The 26879-nt window shown below is 43.4% G+C and overlaps 3 protein-coding genes across 5 annotated transcripts in view; 1 reads left to right on the top strand and 2 right to left on the bottom strand.

Moving 5' to 3' along the window:
* The window catches only part of LOC309477430 (uncharacterized protein), a 57720-nt gene extending 41310 nt beyond the window's left edge, over positions 1–16410 (bottom strand). Inside the window, exon 1 of the mRNA XM_082140695.1 lies at positions 14046–16410. The gene's annotated coding sequence lies outside the window, so the exon portion shown is untranslated. The remainder of the gene's footprint in view (positions 1–14045) is intronic.
* LOC309477421 (multidrug and toxin extrusion protein 1-like) overlaps positions 1–26879 on the bottom strand; it is a 244440-nt gene that overhangs the window by 70696 nt on the left and 146865 nt on the right. Inside the window, exon 18 of the transcript XR_014198631.1 lies at positions 24555–25730. The gene's annotated coding sequence lies outside the window, so the exon portion shown is untranslated. The remainder of the gene's footprint in view (positions 1–24554; positions 25731–26879) is intronic.
* LOC309477424 (multidrug and toxin extrusion protein 1-like) lies at positions 1315–24448 on the top strand. 3 transcript variants are annotated; one of them, XM_082140686.1, is made up of 17 exons: positions 1315–1828; positions 2365–2466; positions 2552–2620; positions 2696–2844; positions 17112–17154; positions 17322–17366; positions 17492–17589; positions 17747–17844; positions 18179–18292; positions 18382–18449; positions 21637–21745; positions 22781–22856; positions 23235–23304; positions 23611–23743; positions 23839–23933; positions 24006–24084; positions 24183–24448. In XM_082140686.1, exons 1-17 carry the CDS (start codon positions 1646–1648, stop codon positions 24416–24418), a joined length of 1767 nt encoding a protein of 588 aa, XP_081996812.1. In that variant the 5' UTR covers positions 1315–1645; the 3' UTR covers positions 24419–24448. The 3 variants fall into 3 exon arrangements, with proteins under 3 accessions (XP_081996812.1, XP_081996813.1, XP_081996814.1); XM_082140687.1 differs by lacking the exons at positions 17112–17154; positions 17322–17366; positions 17492–17589 and having other exon boundaries at positions 1321–1828; XM_082140688.1 differs by lacking the exons at positions 2696–2844; positions 17492–17589; positions 17747–17844 and having other exon boundaries at positions 1322–1828.

The following is a 26879-nucleotide window of genomic DNA, read 5'->3' as shown; positions in this document are numbered from 1 at the left end:
TTTTTTCTCACAATTGCAAGTTTGTATCTCACAATTCTAACTTTATTTATCGCAGTTGTGAGATAATAAAGCAATTATGAGTTATAAAGAACTCAAAGCTTGGAAGAGCAATGATATTCTTTAATATAACTGATTGTGTTTGGCTGAAAGAAGAAAGTAATATACACCTAGGATGGCTTGAGGTCGTGTAAATTATGTGATAATTTACATTTTTGGGTGAACTATCCCTTTAAGAGAAAACACTTTTCAAGAACTACATTAAACTGTTTGTTGGGACTATGGTTTTTTTTTCCGATCTTGTGAAGTCAATGTCACTGATTAAAATAATCACTGCCACAGAAAATGCAAGGGGCGAGACCTGGTTAAGCTGCGCTGACAAAGACTTTTCTAAAGAAGATGAAGAAGACCTGCTTTAGTAGCGTGAGACCTTTAGTAGCCTGTTTTTCCACCCCAGTTACAAAACCCATTTGTTGACCTTATGTAACCCCGCCCCTTTTCAGCGCTGCGCTTGTTGTCTTTTGACTTCCGGTCTGTATTTGCACAGTGATCTAGCGTATTTATGAATGAACGGCTCGTTTTAAAATATTCCCGGTCTACTGACATTTGTTAAGACATCTGCTTTAAACATGACAATCCTCATGATAACTTTCGTTAACTTTACATTAATTAAATCCACTTCAAAAGCTAATTACTCCTGGACAGCAATGCCATAGAAATATACAGAGCGACTGCAAAAACGGAAGTTCAAAGACAATATTCTAAAGATGGCGGCGCCCTCGTTTCTCTGGCGCATAAGGTCTATAGGCAGACGAACTTAGAATACAGCAATGGATTTTTTTAATAGTCAAGCATGAAATCCTAGTACAAAACAAAAACAAGTTTTTCTACTTAAAATAAAGCCACTGCATAAGGCCATCTGGACTGTTATCAACTTGTTCATTTAGGGATAACGACTACATGTTGTGTGATTCTGATTCTCTCATAATTTTCTCTGTCAATTTCATGACCCCCTCAAAAATTTGACTTTCATCTACCATATTTATACATTTACTTACTCAATTGTTCACTAATTTTACAAATCGTTGTCAGCTTAGTCCCAGACACTGGCCCAGGATTAATATGTAACCGTTTTTAATATCTGACCAGCCAGAAGGTTACCGTGTGACTGATCTGAAGTTGATTTAACTGAGTGAAAGTGTTTCCGATGAGTCAGATTTGATACGCCTACACAGATATTCATTGTTTTGAAATCTGTATTTCATAAGATGCATTCAGTAATTTTTCTAATGACACATAATGAAATAATAATAACAATATTTGTTATGTTATTATTATTTAATATAATTAAATATGATATTTATTTATTTTATTGTTGTTGTTGCTGTTGTTATTTACTTGAACAATAAAAATCCGAACACATCTGAGCACAAAGTGACTTCTGTTTATGTAATGACCTTGTGGAGTACAGCAACAGGCAGGGCTAAACTTACTAAGAGACAGTTTACTAAGTGTCTCCCTTTGAGATCCACCCAGACATCTCCTTGCAATGGACATTTAGCGCAATGTCTTTTATGCAGATTCCGGTACTGTCTGTAACTAAATATAAGCTGCATTGTGGGAATTAAAGACTTCAGGAATAACGAAAATGGACAGTATTACCACAGTCAGTCAGATAAAAGGAGACTCAAAACAGGAGAAAAGTGATGATGATCAGTCAACGTCGAGTTCACAGGTTGTTTGTGGAGGGTGTCGAAAGAAACTTCGGAGTTTGTTACCAGTGAAATATAAAGAAGAAATTGTAGAGCAAGGGAAGCTGGCTGGACCAGTGGTAAGTTTGAATCGTGTGAATTGATTTATGAAGGTAAATTTAAAAATGTTGAATTTTTTTTTTTTTTTTTTTGCAAAATCATTGTCAGTAAACAAGTGACAAATGAACATTGACAAATGAACAAAATAGCAAAAATAAATTCGGATTTGATATAAATGAATATTTTATTTAGCTTTGTTTTTTTGTTTTTAGCTTTAACCTTTAATTTTTGCCTCAATGCTAAACAATCAAAACATTTGTGCTCATCCCTAATAGTTTTGGCAAAACTATATTTTCAATTTGGAACTGAATCAGATATGACAATTAGAATGTTCTTAATACATCTGCCATTTCATGTATCTGAATGCAATCTAAGTCGCAAAGTTTAATGCTAAATTTGTTCATATATATAATAAATATTTGATCACTTATAATGAGTTAATAAGATATTTAATTAGTCCATTTTATTTGAAGAACATGACATAATCAGTTTATTTTATTTCTCAAGAAGTGGAAATGTCTATCGGATCCTGAAAATGTTTCTCCTCTTAATACAGTTTATATCTCAGCTGATGATCTTTCTGATCAGCTTTATCAGCACTGTGTTCTGTGGACACTTGGGGAAAACTGAACTGGCCGGTGTGGCTCTGGCTATTGCTGTGAGTTCACAAAATAACTTTATTATAGTGGCGTGCATTAAAACACCAATTGCCTTGCCTGTAAATACGTCCTTTTTGCTCACAGGTTATTAATGTGTCCGGAATCTCCATCGGCTCTGGATTGGCGTCTACATGCGATACACTCATCTCTCAGGTATGATAGTCAATGTTCAGTAATGTGAGTGTCATTTGTGCTCAGGTGTCATTTGAAGTGAATTGTGTCCTGCAGACGTTTGGGGGTAATAATCTGAAGCGGGTGGGTGTGATACTGCAGAGAGGGATTCTCATCCTCCTATTGGCCTGTTTCCCCTGCTGGGCGCTTCTCATCAACACAGAGCCGATCCTGCTGGCTGCACGACAGAGTCCCAGTGTGGCCAGGTCTGACCACAATCACTATGTGACGCATGAGTCCACAGTTCCTTAAAGCCCCCCTGTAGTCAATCATTTTATCACTTAAACTCATCTTTGCGCCTTTGAAAAAATGTCTTCATACCTTAAAATAGCTTGATGTAACTCTTCACCCTTGTTTTATTTAATATATGCAGATCCATTAATATGCAAATTAGCCCTGCTTCCACTAAATCACACAAGATCTGGTTACCTAATTCTACCTAATTCACTTGGTCGGCTTTACTTTAGTAAACGCTGGAAATACTGGTTTAATTCAGCCATATATGTTTGAAGAAGAAACTGATTCAGAAGAAGTGGAAGAGTGAATTATTCAGGCTTGTCTATCAGTCAGTCACGTTCGACATTACGTCAGTGATTTTACGGTCAGTGACGTATTGAGATCTCGCCTGAGAGCCCAATCACCTTCAAGTGGTACAGAACAAGCCAATGGACATTTGTCAATGGACGCAAATCACGCCCTGCTGTGCGGGTATATAAGGAAGCGTGCGGGACTCACTCACTGAGGAGCCGATAGGTAACCTAGACGTTCCCTCTCAGTCAGTAACGTTCGACATTATGTCGGTGACTGGCATATTGGGATCCATAAGAAAAATGCCACAATCCTTGAAATGAAATGCCTTCCACTACCCAAATCTGTTAGGGTGGAAAAAGGACAGGGCAGTACACCACCTGGTCCCTGAAGGAGTGGTGAAAACTTTGGGCACATATCCAGGCTGGGGTCTCAGGATTATGTGAGAGTCCGGCGGCCCGAATTCCTGGGACGTTTCGTTGACTGAAGACACCTGCAGCTCTTAGCGCTGTCTTAAGAGACAGGATCTTAACCTCAACTGACTGCAAAAGCTTTAAATGGAGTTCTCTGTAGGGCCGTTAAGACCAGAGACAGGTCCCAATTGGGGATGAGGCGAGGTTGAGGCGTGCCTTTTTGGAACCTGATGACCAGGTCATGCTTTCCCACAGACTTACATTCTACTGCATCGTCATGCGCGGTGATAGCAACAACATACACTTTCAGCGTAGAGGGAGACAGCCTTCGCTCCAGCCCTTCTTGCAGGAAGGAAGGACAACTCTAATTGGGCATTTATGAGGGTCTTCTCGGTGAGAAGAACACCAATCAATGAAAAGACTTCACTTCAAAGCATTGGCGCGCCTCAAAGAGGGGGCTATAGCTGCAGTGATAGTGTCTACTACCGCTGGGGGTAGGTAAGTCCTCTACATCCCGTCCAGAGATCACATGTGGAGGTTCCAGAGGTCTGGACACGCGTGCCATATAGTGATATAGAGAGGCAAACAGGTCTACCTGTGCGGCTTCGAAGCACCTCCAAATCAGCTGGACCACCTGGGTTTGGAGTCTCCACTCTCCTGGGAGTGTGAGCTGTCGTGCTGCACAATTGAGCTCACCCAGAATGTAAATGGCACGAAGTGACTTGAGTCGCGTCTGATTCCAGAGGAGGAGATGACGGGCGAGTTGCGACATGCGACGGGAGCGTAGACCTCCTTGATGGTTGATGTGTGCAACGGTAAATGTGTTGACCGTCCGGACCAGTACATGCTTTCCCTGCAGCAACGGTCTGAACCGGCACAGGGCAAGGAATATTGCTAGAAACTCAAGATAATTGATATCTCGAGATAATTGACTGCCACTGCAGTTGAGGTCCTGTCCAGGAGACTGAGGCAGCATGCCTGTTGCACACGTGGTGTGCAGCAGCTGGTGTTGGAGGCATCTGTTAAGACACATGTGTCAAACTCAAGGCCCGCGGGCCAAATCCGGCCCGCCACATTATTTTATGTGGCCCGCGAGAGCATATGGGTGTCTTAAAATTAGGAATGCAATAAAATTTAGGCTGCCGAAAATGTTCGAAATATACTAAAAAGCCACCGCGCCCCTCCGTGTTCGGCGATGGTTTGACTCTGGCTCAGCGTGTTTTATGACTTTGCGTGCGAGTCCGCTTCCGAAGATGCATAACTTCATTCCGTTCCCCTCGGTTCCGCTGTGTGTGTGCGCTGTGCTCTCCGCTCCGTGTCCACAGCGCGTTCTGCTCAATGTTCCGCAAGCAACCTCCGTGTGTGTGTGTGAGTGTTGCGAGTTCTGCTCACGCTCATTGGAAAGGCAAAGTCCGCTTAAAAAACGTGCCGACATGAAATTTCTCTGGACTTGTTTCTTTTTGCAATAGTAGGCCTACTACTCTGCTGTAACATGGTGTATAGCCGTGGTAAAATTACACGAATCACGATCCTCTCGTTCACTGGTCCTCTCCCTGATCTGCTCCTGCTCTGACAAAAATAGCTTTGTAGTACTATAGGCCTACTTTATTTCGACAATTGGTAAAAAAAAAATTCTGTTAAATCTGATTCTGCTGCATAGAACTGATTAAAGAATAATATATTGATATTTTATATTATTTTAAAATAGGTACCAGTATTAGCCTTTTCACCATTTGTATCACCCCTCTTGTCTGTGTTTGCACCACTTGCATCATTAAGCCAGTAAGTGGCGACAAGTGACTGTCTTTAGGAGTGAACAATTGAACTTTAAACTGATTAGTTTTAAAAAGATTGCACTGGTTTTTGATTGAAATGTAACATCTATGCAAAATAATCCTTGAAAGATTTCTCATTTAAGGCTATTCCCGTTTGGAATATGTGTATTGTCAACAATAAGCAGAAACATTCTGCATTTCAATTTTGTAGTGTGGATCATTCATTGCAACATTTATCCTCATTCTCATTTTTAAGAATCTGTTATCTTGACAAATAATTTATGCTACTGCCCACTGACATGCTTTTAAAGCTATTGTTATCCCAAAAAAATTTGGCCTTTAAACACCTTAAAATGCACATATGTAGGTCAGAGAAATACAAATTTTATCAGGGGAGCATGCCCCCGAACCCCCCTAACTACCTCACATTTGAATACGCATGACTGTGTGGTAATGTGTGGTGGTGTGGCTAGTACAGTGCCAGGGCTGAATTTTGAGCCAGTTTGCCCCTGCATATATACAATAATACAATATTATCTGTATCAAATCATTATTACCCAGCTCCTGATGTTTCGGGCTCATCCCCTGAATTTTTTAAAACATAGAAACACCCCTGCAAATGCATATACAATATTTGTAACTTAAATAAGTAATAATCAAATAAAGAGACAATATATTAACATTTTAAAAGTCTTACAGTTACAACCGGCCCTTTGAGGGCAGCCATAATGCTGAAGTGGCCCTCAGTGAAAATGAGTTTGACACCCCTGTGTTAAGACAACAATGTGCCTGGACACTTCTTCTAGGGTAACTCCTGCCTGTAGAAAAGCAAGGTCTGACCACAGGCTGAAAGCTCTGCAACAGGCCGGTGTGATTGTCACCCGGAATGTGCCATGGTTCTATGCACATCTTGGGACTCGGTCGTGTAACCAGTGTTAAAGTAGAGTCATAGGAAGCTATTTGAGCGGCATGACCGGGGCTGCGGATGCCAAATGCTCCAGGACCCTCTAAAGTAGTTTCAGTGGAACCACTGTCTTGCCATCGAACAAATTTGAAGCAGAATTAAAGCTGGCCAGTTGTCACGGCACCCACTTTGGGAACTACTACTCTTCTAAAAAACGAGGGGAGTACTACATAAGCTTACCCAGTTTGAAGAAACAGAGTACTCTGCAGAAATACCCTCTCCACCGAGAGGAGTACTATCTACGCTTCTTAGAGCCAACACCTGCAAGGTATTACACCCACTCAACCTGAGGCTACAACTCACAAAAGCACATCCAGCTCTGAAAAGAAGTTCATGACATAGCCAACTAGCCCCAGGAGAGACACATTCAGCAGGCAACCATTTTTCAAGGGGAGTGCTGGGGTCTGCATTTAGAGCATTTAGGCTCTTCCCTTCCAAGCTGAGAGCCTAACACCTGAGAATGTCTTGGGCATATGTTCGGGCTTATACTAGAAACTCTTGGAAACAACATACTCTGCATAACGACTCTCTAAACGAGAGGAGTAACAATTAGCTCAACCTGAGCATGTCAGTGTCAACAAACATCTATTCAGCTCTATGAGCACTTTCTCAAGAGTGAACCTGACCACAGTCTCTAATCCAGAGACAGATTGAGGCCCCACGAGGCTCTGGGGAGCGGAGGCCTCAGCAGGATGACACTCTAAGAAAAGGAGGCCTACCACACTCAAGCCAATGTGGTCTCAAGTTGTTACAAACAAACCCATGGGGAAAACAGCTAAGCTTAGATACACCCAACACGGAGCTCAAAGAGCAAAGGGTCTAAGACAGCTCTCTGTTATTGACAGAGAGAGGCTCATTCTCTAACTCTACCTGCAAAGATGAAGACGTCTGCATGGAGCTCTAAAGGATGGAGGCCTCAGCATGATGACTCTTAGATTAGAGGAAGCCTACAACACCCACATGGGTATCACTAAACTATTGTCACTCTGTCAGAGCTCTGGAGAGCGGAGGCCTCAATAATGACTCTCTGAAGTGAGAGGAGGCCTAACCACGTTCCTGACCAAGGGCCATCAGGGAGGCTTCAGCCTACTACCCGTGCTACTCTGATATCATATGTAAACGAATATCTATAGATCTGGGCAACCAGAGAATCAGAATGAGAGGAGTCAGCACTCAGCCCTGCGTGTAGTTCTGATGAGGCTGATGAGCTTACAACCTTCCGCTACTTCTAGCTACAACTCACAGAAGGTTTTCTCTGAATTAGAAAAACCCAACTCCAGCTATCACTAGATATGCTAACGTATACTAGGACAAAGTAGCAACAGATTCCCTGTAACAGCTTCACGAATAATTGGGGCTTGAGGGAACGGAGGCCAACTAACCCTCCTCTTTTTTTTTCTTTTTTTTTTGGGGAAAGGCTTAACTATGTTCTACCTCCAAATTAGCTAGAAGAGGCTAAGAAATGCCACCACTCTGCCAAAAACTGTGAGGCTACAGGGAGCTGCTTTTATCTTTTTTTCTATATTTCAGATAATATTGAACAGCTGTGCTTGCTAACAAAAAGCTTGAGCCGAACCATCAGACTAATGGATTATCATCATCGGTCCAGCCCCTTTCAGGGTCTGATGTTGCTTAGGGAGGGGGAAGGAGGAAAAAGAGGGTAGCTGTAATCACCCTCAAAAAGGGAAAGAGGCGATGCTATCTGCCTCTGCTAGTACCAGGATACTTGTGTCTGAACTGAATCGCTTCTCTGAGGTCCTGCTTTTTCACGAGCATGAGCGGCAACGCAGGCCCTCTGGCAGCGTCTACGGTCCTCGGGCTGAGACGGACAAGGGCCCCCGGTCCGGCGCGGTATATAAGATCTGAAAGCAGCTGAGCGCGCCTTCACCTCTCTGAATTTCCCGAACACTGATGGCTGTGCCGAATAATTCAGAGGGCGAAACTGGGGCATCGAGGAAAAAGGTATTTTCTTTCTCACTGATGCTCGCCAAGTTCACCCACAGATGTCTCTCTGTGGCCACTATAGCCGCCATCGATCTCCCGATTGGGGCGGCGGTCTGCTTAGTGGCCCGGAGAGCCAGGTCTGTGGTGCGGCGCAACTTGGGAGAGACCCTGGCCCTGGTCCAAGTCTCTCAGCAGATCGGGTTGGTATGCCTTGAGCACTGCCATTGTATGCAGTGCAGCACCAGCCTGACCTATGCAGTATGCTCTGCCATTTAAATGTGATTTAGTTTTCAAAAGCTTAGATGGTAGGGCCGGAGCTCTCAGTGTTGATGTTTCCCACAGAGAGAGATGGCTCGCGAATGTCTCTTCAATGGGGGGCATCGAAACCCATGCTCGCGCATTCCCTCGATGTTCGCATAATTAGAATGCTGAAATCGATGAACGCGGGCTGAGTATGGGTGCTTCCATGCCTTCTCGATCTCAAAGTGGATATCTGGAAGAAATGGAAGGCTCACGAGAGATTGCGGGTTATGGCCAGAGAGAAAACGCCCGTCCAGCCTTCAATGAGCAGTCTCCTCTCTGACGCGCTGTCAAGGCAACTCAAGCCTGGCAGTGGCACGCTCCATAACCTCCACCAGCTCAGCATACGCAGGGCAGGGGGCCTGGAAGGGTTCAGCCATCTCGGCAGGGTTCAGCCATATCCTGCTCGTCCTGGCTTGAAGCCACCAGAGCACTGGCAGCTGGACCAGAAGATGCATCTGACGATGCATCTTCTCTCAGCAGCTCACCCTCGTCCGCCCTGAGGGACGCGAGAGATTCACACCTCTCTCAAACTCCTCAGCAAGCTCCATCTGAGATCCCCACGATCTCAGTCTCCTCTCCACCTCAGCGTAAGCAGAACCCGAATCATGGGGTGTGGGGCGCAGATAACTGTCCATCTTCCCTCGAGAAGGGAGACAGACGAGAGCAGAACATTTTATAGGAACAACACTCACAGTTCGTGCACACGGACCCCTCAAGGACGGAGCACTTTTGCTCCTCACCCAAACAGAAAACGCATCAGGTATGTGTGTCGCCAGGTGTCAAGAATCTCGGACATAGGTAATCATTTCTAATAAATTTCCTTCAGTAAACAGCAAACCAGTCCCTGAAGACGAAAAGAGGATGACATGTTCTCTAGGCACCCTTTTTTACTTCCTGGTCGAACTATGCGATTTCCCTTGTTTTTCCCTCCATTTATAGCAACGTCATTGCAACTTTCAAGGCCCAGAAAGGTGATAAAAACATTGTTAAAGTAATCCATGTGACTACAGTAGTTCAACCTTAATGTAATGAAGCGATGAGAATACTTTTTGTGCGCAAAAAAACCCTAAAGTAATGACTTTATTCAACAATCACACGCATCACACACATGACCTGCATCGGCCAATAGTGAGCCGACATTCTGACGTAGAACCCAGAAGCGCTGCACTTTTTACACTACGTCAACAGCGTAGGAGAATGATTTGGAAGAGAAGAGATTGTTGAATAAAATCATTATTTTTGGGGGTTTTTGCGCACAAAAAGTATTCTCGTCGCTTCATAATATTAAGGTTGAACCACTGTACTTACATGGACTATTTTAACCTTGTCTTTACTACCTTTCTGGGCCAAGAAAGTTGCAATGACGTTGCTGTCAATGGAGGGACTCTCCGATTTCATCAAAAATATCTTCATTTGTGTTCCAAAGATGAACGAAGGTCTTACGGGTTTGTAACTACATGAGGGTGAGTAATTAATAGCAGAATTTTCATTTTTGGGTGAACTAACCCTTTAAATCATATTAAAAACACCACATAGACACATAAACAACGTTAAAACTTGATTATCACCACAGGGGGTCTTTAAATTTACATGTATTCTTTTAGCAGGCGCTTTTATCCAAAGTGATGTTTATATACACACTGTATGTACTGTATAATAAGATAGAATGATTTCTGAAGGATCATATGACACTGAAAGCTGGAGTAATGGCTGCTGAAAACTTAGCTTTGCCATCACAGGAATAAATGACATTTTATTTTTATTATTATTATTTTATATTCAGTAACACTTTACAATAAAGTAATGCATTAACTGACGTTAACTTACAATGAGCTATATTGTTACAGTGTTTATTCGTGTTAATATTTATTCATTTGAACTGTTGTTCATGTTATCTCAGCTCCATTAAATAATATTAATAGAATTTTAGATTTTAATCATGTATGTTGAAACAACACTGACTAAGATTCCTAAATGCTTTACAAGTATTTTTCATTGTTAGTTCAACAATTGTATTTGTATTAATGTTAATGTTAATAATTAATGTTGTATTTAACTAATGTTAACAAATGGAACCTTATTGTAAAGTGTTACCATATATTCAAATAGAAAACAGTTATTTTAAATTGTAATGATATTTCACAATATTACTGTTTTTCTATATTTTTGAATAAAATAAATGCAGCCTCTGAACTTCTTTCAAAAACGTTTGAATGTCAGTTTAGCAAAACTTACATGAATCTGCTGATAAAACAATAGTTGTCAACATACTGTGATGTGAATAGTACATAATTGCTATATATGCAAGTATTATGAAAGCCTATTATTGTTATTCAGTGGCTTTCAAAACGTACTCGGTTACTAACGTAACCTCGGTTCTCTCTAGAAGAGGGAACGAGTACTGCGTAAGATATCTTACGCTAGGGGAAAATCCTTTTCCGCGAGATATTGAAGCCAAAAATTATCCTTAATTTTGTAATAATGCAAAACGCGTTGCAGCAGCAATGCAGACATAGGCGAGACAGCTCGCGCGCCTATTGGCTGCTCTGCGGCAACTGCAGCAGCCTATCGAGCGAGGCCTGGCGTGACGTCAGACCTAATCAGGGCACTTCGCGCCCGCTGCGTCACGTCCCGCCGAAATGGGCGTGGTCTAGGCCTATAAATATCGCTCGCAGGCAGCTATTATCTGGTTTTTCATCATCGAAGCAACCAGAGCGTGTGCATGCACGGCAAGATACGCAGTACTCGTTCCCTCTTCTAGAGAGAACCGAGGTTACGTAAGTAACCGAGTACGTTCTCTTACGAGAGGTCTCTCGTACTGCGTAAGATATCTTACGCTAGGGGACCCAATGTAAAACGCCGTGCATGCTGAGATCGGACACCAAAGACCCAAGGGCGAAAGCCCGGGGTACATATAGTGCACAATCACTCAGGGAACTCACAGGGAGTCCGGGAAGAGGGAGGGGTGCAGCCTCACTTTCCCACATATAGTAGCGTCGATGGGACGCGAATTTCATCATACAGACAGGGCGGGGTACGGCCTGAACTGATGGGGAAAATGTGGGTCTTACACAGTTTGCCCAGCTTTATACTGTCGAACATTGAGCTGTGCTCAGCAGACGCAGCATTCTGAGCTGACCGCATCAGGTCAGATAATACTGGTAAATTTAGACCGACAGCAGCCTGGCCTGCAGGGCGGGAACCTCTAGGTTATAAAACCTTATAAATGTAGACGGGGAGGCCCAGCCTGCCGCCATACAAATATCTTGCAAGGCAATCCCACTTGACCAGGCCCACGAAGAGGCCATGCCTCTCGTGGAGTGCGCTCTGACACCCAATGGGCACTGCATGCCCTTGGAGGCGTATGCCAGCGCTATAGCATCAACTATCCATCTGGATAGGCTCTGTTTCGACGCGGCTAGTCCCTTAGAACGTCCGCTAAACGAAACAAAAAGCTGCTCCGTCTGTCTGAAAACAGACGAGCGAGACACATAAGCTTGTAATGCCCTGACTGGGCAAAGGAGGCTCGCGTCTCTTTCCTCATCAGGGACCGGTAGGGCTGACAGGGAGATAACCTGCGCCCTAAACGGTGTGTTGAGGGATTTTGGAACATAACCGTGCTTAGGTTTGAGTATAACTTTTGAGTCATTGGGCCCAAACTCCATGCACGCCGCACTCACAGAGAGCGCGTGCAGATCCCCTATGCGCTTCACTGAAGCGAGAGCCAGCAAAAACACCGACTTGAAAGACAGGTGTTTCAAATCGATTGACTGTAAAGGCTCAAATGGCGCACCTTTCATGGCTTCCAGAACCGTAGAAAGGTCCCATACGGGGACTGAGGGAGGTCTGGGAGGATTCAGTCTCTTAGCTCCTCTAAGGAAGCGGATGACTAAATCGTTCCTTCCTATTGACTGACCAAGCGTTGTTTCTGAGAACGCTGCTATAGCCGCCACATAAACTTTGAGCGTGGAGGGGGCCCTGCCCCCATCCAACAGCTCTTGTAGGAAGGAAAGCACCTCCGTCACACCACAGTTTGTGGGTGACACACCACGGGCTGTGCACCAGCCCGAAAACATCGACCATTTCGAAGAATAGAGTCGTCTTGTAGACGGAGCTCTAGCCTGCGTGATCGTGTTTAATACTCCTTTAGGGAGTCCAACATGTACCCGTTGATGGCCCAGACATGAAGGGACCATAGTTCCGGGTGAGGATGTCAGATCGAGCCGCGGGCCTGTGAGAGGAGATCTCTCCCCATTGGTACTGGCCACGGGGCAGTACTTGCTAACTGCATCACGACTGGGAACCAAGGTTGGTTTTTCCAGAACGGTGCTACCAGCAGTACTGAGCATTCTTCTTCCCTGATCCGTTCCATCACCTGAGGCAGGAGAGAGACGGGGGAAAAGCATAGAGCGGGCGGCGGGGCCACACATGGGCCAGCGCGCTCCTGCTCTTGGAGAAAAATTCTTGACAGTGAGCGTTTTCTTGAGACGCAAACAGGTCCACTTCCGCTCTGCCAAATTTCTTCCACAGCAGATGGACTGTCTGTGGGTGTAGAGACCACTCGCCTGCCGGAACATTGTTCCTGGACAGTCTGTCCGGTCCTATATTCAAGATCCCTGGCACGTGCGCTGCTCTGAGCGAGCGCAGGTTGCACTGAGCCCATACCAGGAGGCGTTCTGCCAGCCTGTACAGTTTCTCGGATCTGATGCCGCCCTGGCGATTTATGTAGGACACCACAGACATGTTGTCCGAACGGACCAAGACGTGGTGACCTTTTATTTGGGGACAAAAACGCGTCAGCGCGTTGTCTACTGCCAGCATTTCGAGGCAGTTTATGTGCAGGAGCTTCTCCCGTTCTGACCACTGGCCGAAGAACGGTCTGCCCTCGAGCAGCGCTCCCCATCCCGAGGTGGACGCGTCCGTGGACACCACCTTCACCCTCGAGGAAGTCCCCAGGCTTACACCTGATTGGTACCAGTCGTTCGCTTTCCAGGGTTTCAGAGCTGTAACGCACTTCTGATTGACCCTGAGGCGAAGCAAACCGGGTGCCCACGCTTCGCGTGGGACTCGCGCTTTCAGCCAAAAACTGCAGCGGGCGCATGCGGAGCAAACCCAGCTGGAGCACTGACGATGCTGAGGCCATGAGACCTAGCATCTTCTGAAATCTCTTGAGCGGGACAGACGCGCTGCAGCGAAAAGAGTTCGCTGTGCGTCGAATGTCTACCGCGCGCTGTTGTGATAGTCGCGCTATCATGGATAGTGAGTCCAGTTCTGTGCCCAGGAAAGATATTTTCTGACTGGGTGACAGGGAGCTCTTCGCCCAATTGACACTCAGACCCAAATCCTCGAGGTGATCGAGTAAAATGGTCGTGTGTTCTATGAGCACTGCGCGAGATTGCGCTAGAATCAGCCAATCGTCCAAATAGTTCAGCACTCGCATGCCTCTCATTCTGAGGGGTGCGAGCGCCGCATCCATGCACTTCGTAAATGTACGGGGTGCTAGGGACAAACCGAACGGCAGGACTGTGTACTGATATGCCTGGCCCTTGAAGGCGAATCTCAAATATCGCCTGTGACGTGACGCTATCTGTATTTGAAAATACGCGTCTTTCAGATCTATTGACACAAACCAATCTCCTTGGCGAATCTGCACAAGGATTTGCCTGGTCGTGAGCATCCTGAACTGTCGCTTCACAAGCACTTTGTTCAGTTGCCTTAGATCTAGTATGGGTCTGAGACCCCCGTCTTTTTTCGGTACCAGGAAGTATCTGCTGTATAGCCCTCCTTCGCTCTGAACTTGAGAGAGAGGCTCTATGGCCCCTTTGCTCAATGGCCCCTTTGCTCAATAGTTTCGTCACTTCGGCTCGAAGTAGATGTGCTACTTCTGTTTTTACCGTGGTCTCGACGCGCGCCACATAGCGACGAGGGCGTCGGCGAAAACTGCAGCGAATAGCCTCTTTCTATAATGTTCAGCACCCACTTCGAAACCCCGGGTAGCTTTGCCCATGCGTCTGCATGGATAGCTAGGGGTTGAATACGAAGCGCGCTCCGCTCGCTCAGCGATGGAGAAGCTTCGGTGTGCTGTAACACAAGCGTGGCGCTCGTGACATTTGAGGCATGGGGCGCGCTGATGACAGCGGGCAGATTGCCCGCGCTCGACTCCTCTGCGGTGGTTAACCGCGAGGGGGAGGGCTGGGCGGTTCCCGTGGGAACTGTCATATCTATGTGTGGATGTGGGCGCGGGACAGCGGGCACATTTATCACACCGAAAGCATCGTTCGCTTGCGTGAAGCGAGTGCACGTTGGTTTCGTTTTTACAGAAACCGTGAGACATGCATAACGTGGTGTTAGTTGAGTCGATTCATGTGCGCGAGCCCTGTGTGACGGGCTGTGCTTGTGTGTAGAGATGGGCACTGGGCAGTGGGCATTCTTCTTACACATAAAGCACCATCGGCCGTGGCCGGGACACCAGAAAAATTCACACTTATAGGATTTATCTGGGTAGCCGTAAAAACGGCGTTTGTGTGCAGGCAAGCGGGTGACAGAACCGACTTGTTTACTGCAGGATACACTGGAACAGTCACATTTACTGGAACTGAACGAGCGAGAAGTTGCCATAGAAACAGAGAGCGTCAACATGCTGGCGTTTATTGCAGGCCTGCGTGCATTACAACAGGCTTGTTCACTGCAATATTGACATTTCCAGTCGCCTGAATTCCAGAGGGGAATGGGAAATGTATAGGAAAAAGGAGGTTGGTCCGTCCGCAGCGGGACCAGAAAAACTTCCTTTTTTCCTTACGCCAGTGACGCACGGAACACCATAGAAACGGTGTTTGGGTGCAGGCGAGCGGGTTGTACAACGCGCTCGTTGGCTGCAAAATACACATCTGCAGTCGCCTTTTCAGGGAACTGACAGAGCGAGCATTGACGGCATAATTTTATCTGCCGGTAGACCCGGGGATCGAACGCGGGTCTCTCGCGTGCAAAAACCTGAGAGTCTGCCACTGGGCCACAGGGGGAGACACATTGTAACTCAGTTAGGGCGAGTATTATAAGAGAGAGTCAACGTGCTGGCGTTTGTTTGCAGGCATGCGTGTATTACAACAGGCTTGCTCACTGCAATACTGACATTTCCAGTCGCCCGAACTTCAGAGGGGAATGAGAAATGTACGAGAAAGAGGAGGTCGGTCCGTCCGCGGGGGGACCAGAAAACGCTCTTTTCTCCTTTCGCCAGTGACGCACGGAAACCATAGAAACGGTGTTTGGGTGCAGGCGAGCGGGTTGTGCAACGCGCTCGTTGGCTGCAAAATGCACGTCTGCAGTCGCTTTTCAGGGAACTGACAGAGCGAAGCATTGGCGGCATAATTTTAACTGCCGCTAGACCGGGATTCGAACTCCGGTCTCTCGTGAGAAAAACCAATGATTCCGCCACTGAGCCACAGGGGGGGAACGCAAAGGTTTTCGGATGCACGAGCATATAATAGCGTCACATGCTTTCTTCGGCGTATGCTTGCAGGCGCGCTTGTATTAAAACAGGCTCGCCTGCTGCAATATTGATATTTCCAGTCGCATGATCAGGGAACTGGGAATATGTATGAGAAATTGAAGGTCAGTCCATCCTCGGAGGGACTAAAAACACACCTTTCTCCTTTCGCCGGTGAGTGACGCATGAATGGGGCGCAGAAGGCAGGGTAGCTTTCTTATAACGTAAAGAAAAACTAACCCCGACCGTCCGCTTCCACGTGACCGCCCGCTCCTGACATCCTCTGTGAGCGGCGCGGTGTGCGCGGCTCGAACAGAGGGAGAACAGGTATCGTCCCCCAAGCAGGCAAGGCAAGCGGGCGAACCGGCAAGCTTTGCGGGGGGGGGGGGGCAAGGATGCCAGGTGAAAAAGACGCCCAGCTCTTTTAGTGCAATGGGAGTGTGTGTCGCGGCGGCGAGCACACACACATACATAAACACAGTAGCAGAGAAAGGATATAATGCCGGAAAGCGCAGCAGGAAGGCAAGGAAGGCGGCGCGGCCAGCGACTTCAGTGACTCGTCCCGCTGAAGGTGCTCTCTTTCAGACGGCGCAGCTTCTTATCCAGCTCCAGCGATGCGTGTGCTTCGCTTGAAGGATGAAAAATCAGATAATAGCTGCCTGCGAGCGATATTTATAGGCCTAGACCACGCCCATTTCGGCGGGACGTGACGCAGCGGGCGCGAAGTGCCCTGATTGGGTCTGACGTCACGCCAGGCCTCGCTCGATAGGCTGCTGCAGTTGCCGCAGAGCAGCCAATAGGCGCGCGAGCTGTCTCGCCTATGTCTGCATTCCTGCTGCAACGCGTTTTGCATTATTACAAAATTAAGGATAATTTTTGGCTTCAATATCTCGCGGAAAAGGATTTTCCCCTAGCGTAAGATATCTTACGCAGTACGAGAGACCTCTCGTAAGAGAACTAAATTTAAACCGTTCATTATTGTAATTTTGGCTAATCCCATGGTCCTACAGTCAAAGTAACTGTTTTCTTAACTGTGTGATTGTTTCTCTTTCTCTCTCAACAGTCTGTCACAACTCTATGTAAAAATATTCATGCCAGCTTTGCCTGTGAGTGACACATTTAATGTATTAACCTGTAAAATGACTAACTATAAAGTAAAAAACTATTCCTCCGTATCTACTTAATAATGTATAAATGTGAAATGTGCATAAGAAAGTTTATTTTTCCATCCAATTTTTTTTTTTTTAAATACTGTTTTTGTTGGCATCTTCAGGCTGCATTTATTTATCAGCTGCAGGGACGGTACCTTCAAAATCAGGTCAGGCCTCCATTGCAGAAAATCTTTCTTTCTTCTTCTTTTCTTCTTCTTTTTCTTGATCTTGTTTGTATAAGTATATATTGCTGCAGTCCTGAGGGTCTGTTTTTGTTTGTATATTTGTTTAGGGTATTATTTGGCCTCAGGTCATCACAGGAGTCGCAGGGAACATCCTCAACGCTTTAATAAACTACATCTTCCTTCATCTGCTAGATCTTGGTGTGGCGTAAGAACCTGTCTGGATTCGGTTTATCTTATATTTAGGAACTTGTTTTTTTGTTTTTACTCATTGTGAAGGATTGTGATAAGTGCAAACTTCTGGGTTATTTCAGCAGTTACTTAAAAGGTCAAATTATTTATTGGACTTTCTTATTAACTCACAGAGGATCTGCTGCTGCAAACACCATTTCCCAGTATTCTTTGGCTGTGCTTCTCTTTGTTTATATTCGATGGAAGGGCCTGCATAAAGCCACCTGGGATGGTATCTATCTATCTATCTATCTATCTATCTATCTATCTATCTATCTATCTATCTATCTATCTATCTATCTAAGTATCTATCTATCTATCTATCTATATTTTATCAGAAAGTAGTTCAATGAAATGTTGCTGAGTGATGACATCAGTTATTTATTTTTATTTTTATTTTTTTGCTGAAAAACATGCTGATATCGTCAAACGTTAATTATTTGTTATTAATTTGATTATTGTTTTGTTTTTTCGATCACAACTAATTGATTAATTTACATCAATTAAAGTTCCATGCAAGCACTTCTAGGTCTCCATCTGTTACATCTCTCTCTGTCTCACATTAGGCTGGTCTCGTGACTGTCTGCAGGAATGGGGTCCATTCATTCGCTTGGCTCTTCCTAGCATGCTCATGCTTTGTGTACAGTGGTGGGCATATGAGATTGGTGGATTCCTAGCAGGTTTGCAAGCTGTCTGAGTTTTTATGTAATTCAGTTTTGTTTGTATCATGAATACATTATATTTGTTGTGGTGTTTTTTGTCATTGTAGGCCTCATCAGTGAGGCTGAGCTGGGAGCCCAGTCTATTGTGTTTGAGCTGGCAACTATTGCGTTTATGGTATGTTTTTCAAAGGTTCCTTGGTGTCATGAATATATACACCTGTACTGGTTCGAGGATCTTCTCAAACCGAACAACACCAGCTGTTTACTGGTCAATGGGTCAAGATATTAGCATTACATTTATATGAAAGATAAACTGAAATTGGAACCTGTTGACAGAACTGTGTAACTAATATGTGTTACATTTCTGTTATTCCATATTCAGCCAAGACTTCAAAGAGTGCTTTTTGATGTTTTTCTTTCTTTCTTTTGTTTTAACAGTTTTGTGTACCATTAACAAATATTTTGTTATCTTCTGCCTGGGTGGTAAAACATCTCAGGTTATGACTGTAACCCTTGTTCCCTGAGAACAGGGAAGGAGACACTGCATCCTAAGACACTTATGGGGAATGCCTCAGCGTGACTGGTATCTGAAGCAACTGTCAAATCACGGCAATTGTATTGACCAGCAACAGCCTATGACATCATACTAGTGCGACCAGGAAGTATATAAGGGCCGCCTAGAGAACGTGTCATCAACTTCTCGTCTGAAGCGACTGTGTAGGCAGCCCGAAGGCATGGCAACGAGACACAGTGTCTCATTCCCTGTTTTCAGGGAACAAGGGTTACAGTCATCACCCGAGATGTTCCCTTTCGAAAGGGAACTCGCACTGCATCCTGAGACGCTTATGGGGAACGAAAAACCCGCGCCGCCATGCTGAGGGGAGTGCATGCCAAAACAATGGCTGAGATTAAAGTTTCACAATAATGGCAGATTCCAGTTGAAGTGCCAAAACCACTCACCCCTTCTGGTCACACATTAGACTGTCAGTGACAATACTCCCTATGGCCACTGCCCGAGCTATCATGCCACAAAGAGCGGTGGCTTCAACTTAGAGAGACTCTAGAGAGAGGAAGCCAACCTCATCCAACACACTTTTCAAGGCAATTCATGACATATCACTATCTGGCTCAGATAAGCGGAGGCCTTATCAAGCTTCAAAGGCCGCTCAAGGACTTGGAATCTACATCTTCACTGGGAAGGGATTCCTTTAAGGTGTATGGCCAGGGGCCTACAGGAACCCTGGTCAGTCACTTTTAGGGGGACAATATGTCAACCCCCATAGCCACCAGGGAGGCTGAACTGGTCTGCCCTGAGACCTGTCTGTTTCCTAAAGAGATCCTCTTATCATTACTTGCCTCAAGAGAGATAGCCAGATGAAAGGAACTGCAAAAAGGCAGTAACCAGCTCACACCGGATAAAGAGACGGGCATCCTGGGGAGCAGGACTCAGCATAGCGCTTTCCAACCCTTACAATCGAGGGGAGTTACTGTGCGTTCACACCGCCGCCGGCGAGAGCGTCAAAGTGGCTGGAAGTCATTCCTTTTCAATGTGATAGCTGACGTCACGCCAGGCCTCGCTCGATAGGCTGCTGCAGTTGCCGCAGAGCAGCCAATAGGCGCGCGAGCTGTCTCGCCTATGTCTGCATTCCTGCTGCAACGCGTTTTGCATTATTACAAAATTAAGGATAATTTTTGGCTTCAATATCTCGCGGAAAAGGATTTTCCCCTAGCGTAAGATATCTTACGCATTATGGGCGGCAAGCTCTGGCGAGGGTGGCGCGGTGCGTCTTGGAAAGCGAGAACAGTGAGAAGAGTTGAAGTCAGGTCAACTTTAAGGTAATGAGTTATGACACGGTTCAGCGGCAACCAATCGGAATGTAGAAGTCCTCCGCTTGAGAGGAGTCCAGAAAACGCAGTCCTGTTCCGACCACATTAGTTCCCAAGCAAAATAGAGGAGAGGTTGATCATGTGAATTTGATAAGAAGGCACGCAACACTATTTATAGGCAACATTTTCGCACTAGGATGCTTGTTTTTCAGCGTGAATGCAAATTAGATTAGCACTAACCATGAACACAAAACTCACACCACATAAATGGCTTTTAATTGGTTAATTTTGTTTGCCAACATGTCACTATAATTGTTAAGTTCTTTCCATCGATCAATTTCTTACTTTCACATTTAAATGATTCCATGAGGTTAACTTATGGAAGTATTGCAGACTAACTTGGTCAGTCTGCAAAAATAACGATCAATATCCTTGTTTGCTTTGCAAACAAAATATTTATTAAATAGCAATTGGCTTTTTTTTTTTTACAAAAAAAGTATTACATTTAAATAAAGTTTAAAAAAGACCAAGCATTTGATCTACGTCAGAGCGTCCACAAATCTTTCTACGGCGTCGTTGGCATGGCGGCGAGATCAAATTTTGCCGCTCTTGCCGGCGGCGGTGTGAATGCAAAGTTACTCTGCTCGACCCTGGACCTACAGAGTGCTATCTTTTTCAAAGCACTGTGGAGGCTGTATACTCTACCTAGGGTCCCTACTCCACTAAGGGATGACCTTCTTAGAACGAGGGAGTACCTAACAGCCTAATCAAATTGATCTACCAGGGAGGTCTCATATGAGTCCTTCTCCTTCTGACCAGACTCTACAGAACGACCCTCTCAAATGAGGGGAAAGCAACTCTCAAAGCATCGACCAAGCTCTAAGCAATAACAGAGAGGCTCCATAAGAGCCTGCAATATGATCTAACTTTAGGGAGCTAGGACACAGATTTAGCTAAAAGTGCTAAACAACCTAGCTCGACCTGGCCTGGCGAGTATGGCCTTCAAGATGGCCTACTTGAGTGCCAACTAATTGGTAACGAATCTAGAACTCTAGGGCTAATGTCAGGGAGGCTCATGTGAGGCCTACAAAATAAATCTTTTGGCTGATTTTGTGCATCAGATTGTGTGCACATTGGGTTATTCATAAGAAGATTGTTTAAATGTTTTATCAAAAGTTGAAAAAAATTACAATTAAAATGAAAACATACATCATAGGTCCTACAGGCATTGTTCCTCATGGGAAATAGGGTTGTGTGAGGTCAAACATCAAGTCACATTTTCATCCACAACCTTAATCTCTCCTATAATTGAGATTACATTTAGCCCAAAATGCATGTACATTTTCATCATATAAGTGAAAAACTCATAAAAAATCATTGCTGTTGAAATAAAAGTAGATGACTTGAGATAAAAGTAGAACCATATGAAAACAGCAATAAGTTCTGTTTCTGAACATCTGAGATAAATTATATTTGAATCCTTTAGTTAAAGTAGGTTTTTGTCATTAAATGTATGTATTATCCTCATTTTTCAGTTTCCACTGGGATTTGCAGTGGCAGCCAGTGTGAGGGTGGGAAATGCTCTTGGAGCTGGAAACGCCGAACAAGCAAAGCTGTCCGCCAAAGTGTCTTTAGTCTGTGGACGTATGTGATTTGCTCATTAATTCAACTCTATAACTCAAGAACTGAACGATTCAAATGAGAGTGTCCTACTACAAATGGACTGTGATCCACAATGTAAAGCAAACTATCTAGAGATAAAACTGTAGTAAGATGAATGAATTACTTCAGACGTGCTTTGGTCTTTTAAAAATACAGGACAGATACAGATAAAAGATACAGGACAGTGGAAATAAGGAGATGCAATGGGTAAATATGTTAATCTACGCATGTTTACATAAAAGAACAAGCTTTTCATATTTTTCATCACTATTACCTGTGGGAGAGTTCGGTCACATATTTATCACACATTCTTCACAATCATATCGCACATAATCACAATTTCAAATTGTTTACTTAAGCCTAAAACGTATTTACCTTGATAAACACAGAATAAAACTTACATGAATAGCGTCTTCAATTCAGATCGCCATTAGAGAAACATTACGCATTGCTCGGTGTTCTTGCGTTTCTCAAGATTTAGATTTTGTAGAAGTCAACAAAAATATTGATACCCTAGTAAAGTAAAAATTTACAAAAACTCTACTTAAGGACAGTAACGTATTTGTACTTCGCATGTTATATGAGTCATATAGGCTACTGATGTACAATATTATGTTCGCTGGCGAAAAGGGATTATAGAAAATCACGTCCTCACATCACTAGAAGTGTTTTGTAATGGTTTGTAATTGCGCTGAGCAAAACTCTTCTTTACTGTGCTTGGAATGGTTCTTCTATGATGATGGAAAAGTGCATTTAGTGAGAGTGGCGAGAAGTTCGGCCTGGAAGTGGTTTGTAAACACACTGAACCGTGCTCAAGTGGAGATGTAAATTAAATGTAACTGAACTGTTTGGCCCGATGGTGGAAAAGCGCTTTTAACCAATGCTTAAATTCCTATTTGTTTCCTGAGAATATTTGAAATATAAAATATAAAAAAAATATACAAATATATAAAAAAAATGTTACAACCAAGAATTTAATACCTATTTGTTTAGGTTTCTCTATTGTTTTTTTTCTAGTACTTGCATCCTGTGTTGTCGCCACCTTTATTGGAACTACCAGTGATATTGTTGGATACATCTTTACCACAGAAGAGTAAGTAGAGTTAGAGACCTACTGTTCAGATTTTTCTATGCATTAAACATCATTACATTTTATATGTAAGAAAATTCCTTGCTTGTGTAATGGTCAATTGTATATCTTGTAACGGAGGCCAGCTAGCAAGAACTGTGTGAGTAAACCTCACTCCCATGGCCTCAAGAGGTGAGGCGAGTAGAACCGGAGAGGTTACAATCTATTGTTTGATTAGAAGGTCAGATAAAGTTCTTTTCTTGTGTGTTTCTGACCAACATTGAAACTTTCAATTGTGATAATGAGATCAAATCTGTGTACTGACTGTGACCTCTCTCTCTCTCTCTCTCTCTCTCTCTCTCTCTCTCTCTCTCTCTCTCTCTCTCTCTCTCTCTCTCAAAGGGAAATAGTGCTCAGAGTATCAGAGGTCATGATCATGTACAGCTTCTTTCATATATTTGATGTCATTGTGGTAGGCTTGTGATTTTTTTTCTTTGTTTTGATCCTTTTGAAAAACAAAATCACATACTATTTACAATAGTCTTTCTGCCTTTTTTAAAATTACTTTTATTTCATTCTGGTTATCAGTATTTATATCTAAACATCTGTAATACAGCTATACACTTACTTTCAGAAGGAAAAATATGATTTTCTAGTTTCAGTTTCTTTATATTTCTCTATTTCTTTTTATTTCTCAGATATTCACTTTAGATATTGTGAATGTCTGACAATGTCCTCTTGATAATAGTCAAACTAAGGTTTGTTTTTCTGTCTGAAGGGCATTACAGGTGGAATTATCAGAGGTGCAGGAAAGCAGCTGCTTGGTGCTCTTTCTAACATTGTGGGATATTACATTGTGGGATTCCCAATTGGAGTGTCACTGATGTTTGCTCTCAGCATGGGCATAGTTGGTAAACATTTCAAATATTAAACTCAGGTGCCTCGCTTAACACCTCCATTAATCGACCTATTTAATCTAATAATTAATATTTTTCTCTCCTGCTAGGTTTGTGGACTGGATTTTTTGTATCTGCTTTCACACAATCTTTGTTCTTCATCGTCCTCATTTGCAAACTGGACTGGAAAAAGGCGACTCAAGAGGTGGGCCATTTTTCCTCATCCATAGTCTATTTGTACAGATGATTATTTTAGTCTTTATCTTCTTCTTTTCAGGCCTTGATCAGAGCAGGTGTTCAAGCCCCTGAGACCAAAGATGAATCGTACGCTATGGAAAATAAGGGCTGTACAGAAGGTACTTTCTGTCTGTGGAATATGATGACCTTAATGATGAACAAAAAACCTGTTTCTTTCATCATGGACTTTCCCTTATGTTGACCTATTATTGTACAGAAGTGCCAGAAGAGTCCCAGCACACTGAAGAAGGCCAGAGAGATGCCAGCACAGACCTGGAAGGACTCGGTAATGGAGAAGGAGGAATAACAGACGCTGGCACAAAGGTCACAGTTGGGGTGGTTTTGACCACCAAACAGCTGGTTGTTCGTCGAGGACTAACGGTTTTCTTCATGCTGCTTATCCTAGCTGGAGGGATTGTGTTAAATGAAGTGCTCATTAAATTTCTCAGATAAGCACAATAAATATTTCTTCATTCCAAAATATTCACATTAGTTTATGATTGTGTGTTGCTACATTGAGTACTTGAGTTATGAAAGAAAAAGAAAAATTGGCTTCTTAAACTTTAGCAATCATACATTTGCATTATACTTCTTAAAGGACAAGTTCGGTATTTTACACTTAAAGCCCTGTTTACAGATCGTATCTGATGAAATAGAACGGTTCAGATTAAAATTTGGACACATGCTCCTGTCCCGAGAATTTTAAGTTTATTTCGCTTTTGTGGACCTATTTTGCCAAACGCGTCACACCCGTGATTCTTCCGCTGAGAGCTTGAATAATAGACACTCCAGCCCAGTTGGTAGCGATAATGCACCTTTGCCAATTGCAAGCAAACCACGGGCATTTCATTGAATACACAGAAGAAGCAGAAGAAGAAGCGGCGGAGTAATACCGTAAAGGTGCTGCGGTCTCACAGCACGTCCTATTAAGTTAATGGAGTTGGACAAAAACTACGATAAAACCTGTTGGAATGCATCTTTTTCAGCGATTTTTTATGGAACATATCAGTGAACACCCCTGACCACTCGGTGAGTTTCACGTCTTTGTAAACGAAAGTTTAATGTGTTTTTAGGACGGAATGTTCCAGTGCATATAGACAACCATTGTGGGGGTGGGGGGGGGGAAGCGAAATAAACCTAAAATTCTCGGGACAGCAGCATGTGTCCAAATTTTAATCTTAACCGTTCTATTTCATCAGATACGATCTGTAAACAGGGCTTTAAGTGTAAAATACCGAACTTGTCCTTTAAAACAAGTTAGGCAAACAACTAGTTTTATTTACTGTAGTTTATTTTAATTTAATCTTTTTTTCTCATATTTTACACTTATCAAGAGCTAGTTTAGTTGTTTAGTTGTTGTTTTTATAGAATTGTTTGTGATGTTTGATACATGTTTCTTAGGATTGTTTGCAAATGTCAGCTATTTCAAGAAAAGGAGACAGGTAAAGGCTGTCTCGAGTTTTAAATACATTTAAAAAAAAATGTTTCTTGTCCATTTGTTTATTTAAATTATATATTTTTTCTGTCATGCAAAGAAACAATGTCTTAAAGTGACAGCAGCCTAATATTCCTGCTGTCTGTGTTTTTTAATGTTAATCAAACAACAAAAGACAAAGAAATCACTCACTGCTCTTGACTGAATAGCTTTTGTAACTTTAATAATGATTAATCTTTATTTAATTTAAACAGCAAAGATTATATACAATGTTATTTTACATTAGATTACTTTAATACATTTCTGTGCCTGAAAACTACTGTTAGATACCTAAATTAATTTGATGTGTATCTTCACTCTATTGTATTTATTGGTTCTGTTGCTTGTTGTTTGATTATTTTTTCAGATTTTCTTTATTTTTATTTGACAGTGGTCCTTTTTCCCTGAACATATACATACCGAAACCGTGACCCTAAAGCCGTGATAAAAACCGAGCCGTGAGAAATTTGAAATTAGTTCCACCCCTAATAAGTATGCATCACTGATCTATATAATGACAATGTCATTCTATATAGATCAGTGGTATGTATGCATGTATCTATCTATCTATCTATTTACACTACGGGGCTGCTGAATGCTTGAATATGACTGGTTGACGAACATTCTAAGGTGTGCAATTATTATTATTATTAAATAATAATACAATAAATAATAAATAAAATAAGTTTTAAGAGAAGATTTAAAAACAGTAAAAGATTCAGCATGTCTAAGAGAATTCCAAAGTTTTGCAGACAAAGTAGAAAAGGCCCGATCACCCATAGAGCATAAACAAGGTGAAGGAACCGTTAAAAAAAGATCACATCTTGGGGTGTAGACCGTTAAAAGTTCAGACAGATATTGTGGCGCTAAACCATGCAAGGCAAGCATTCGAATTTTAAAATCTATGCGAAACCTGAGGGGGCCAGTACACTGCACGCTGAAACGACCCAATTCCGATTTTTTGCCCCTATGCGACCTGTATCTGATTTTTTCATGACAGTCTGAACGACACAGATCCGATCTTTTCAAATGCGACCCAGGCCACTTGGGTATGTGGTCCAAATCCGATACGTATCCGATCTTTTGAAATGCGACTTCAGTCTGAACGGCCAGGTCTCATGTATCCGACCTGCACGTCATTGATACGCGACAAACGTCATAATTCTGCGTTGAAGTAGGCGGGAATGAGAAGATAAACACACTCACATCAGTATCCCACCACTCCTGGCTGCGACTCCGCACCCACACGTTTCTCTGTACCGACGTTGCTACCACTGCTCCACAAAACGCCATGGCCAAAAACCTTGCTCTCCTCCTTCTTTTTAATTTTCTTCTTAAAACGAGAAGATTGTAATTGCGCTGGCTCCGTTGGGAAAATAACTTTAATATCGCTAAACGAGCTCCACTGTTGACATCCATGTTTAGCTACTTCCGCAAACA

Source organism: Leuciscus leuciscus, assembly GCF_965113295.1.
Source record: "Leuciscus leuciscus genome assembly, chromosome: 16".
In the NCBI taxonomy this organism is placed as follows: Eukaryota; Metazoa; Chordata; class Actinopteri; order Cypriniformes; family Leuciscidae; genus Leuciscus; species Leuciscus leuciscus.
The sequence above is the reverse complement of the archived record's forward strand: the minus strand, read 5'-3'. Positions and strand labels throughout refer to the sequence as shown.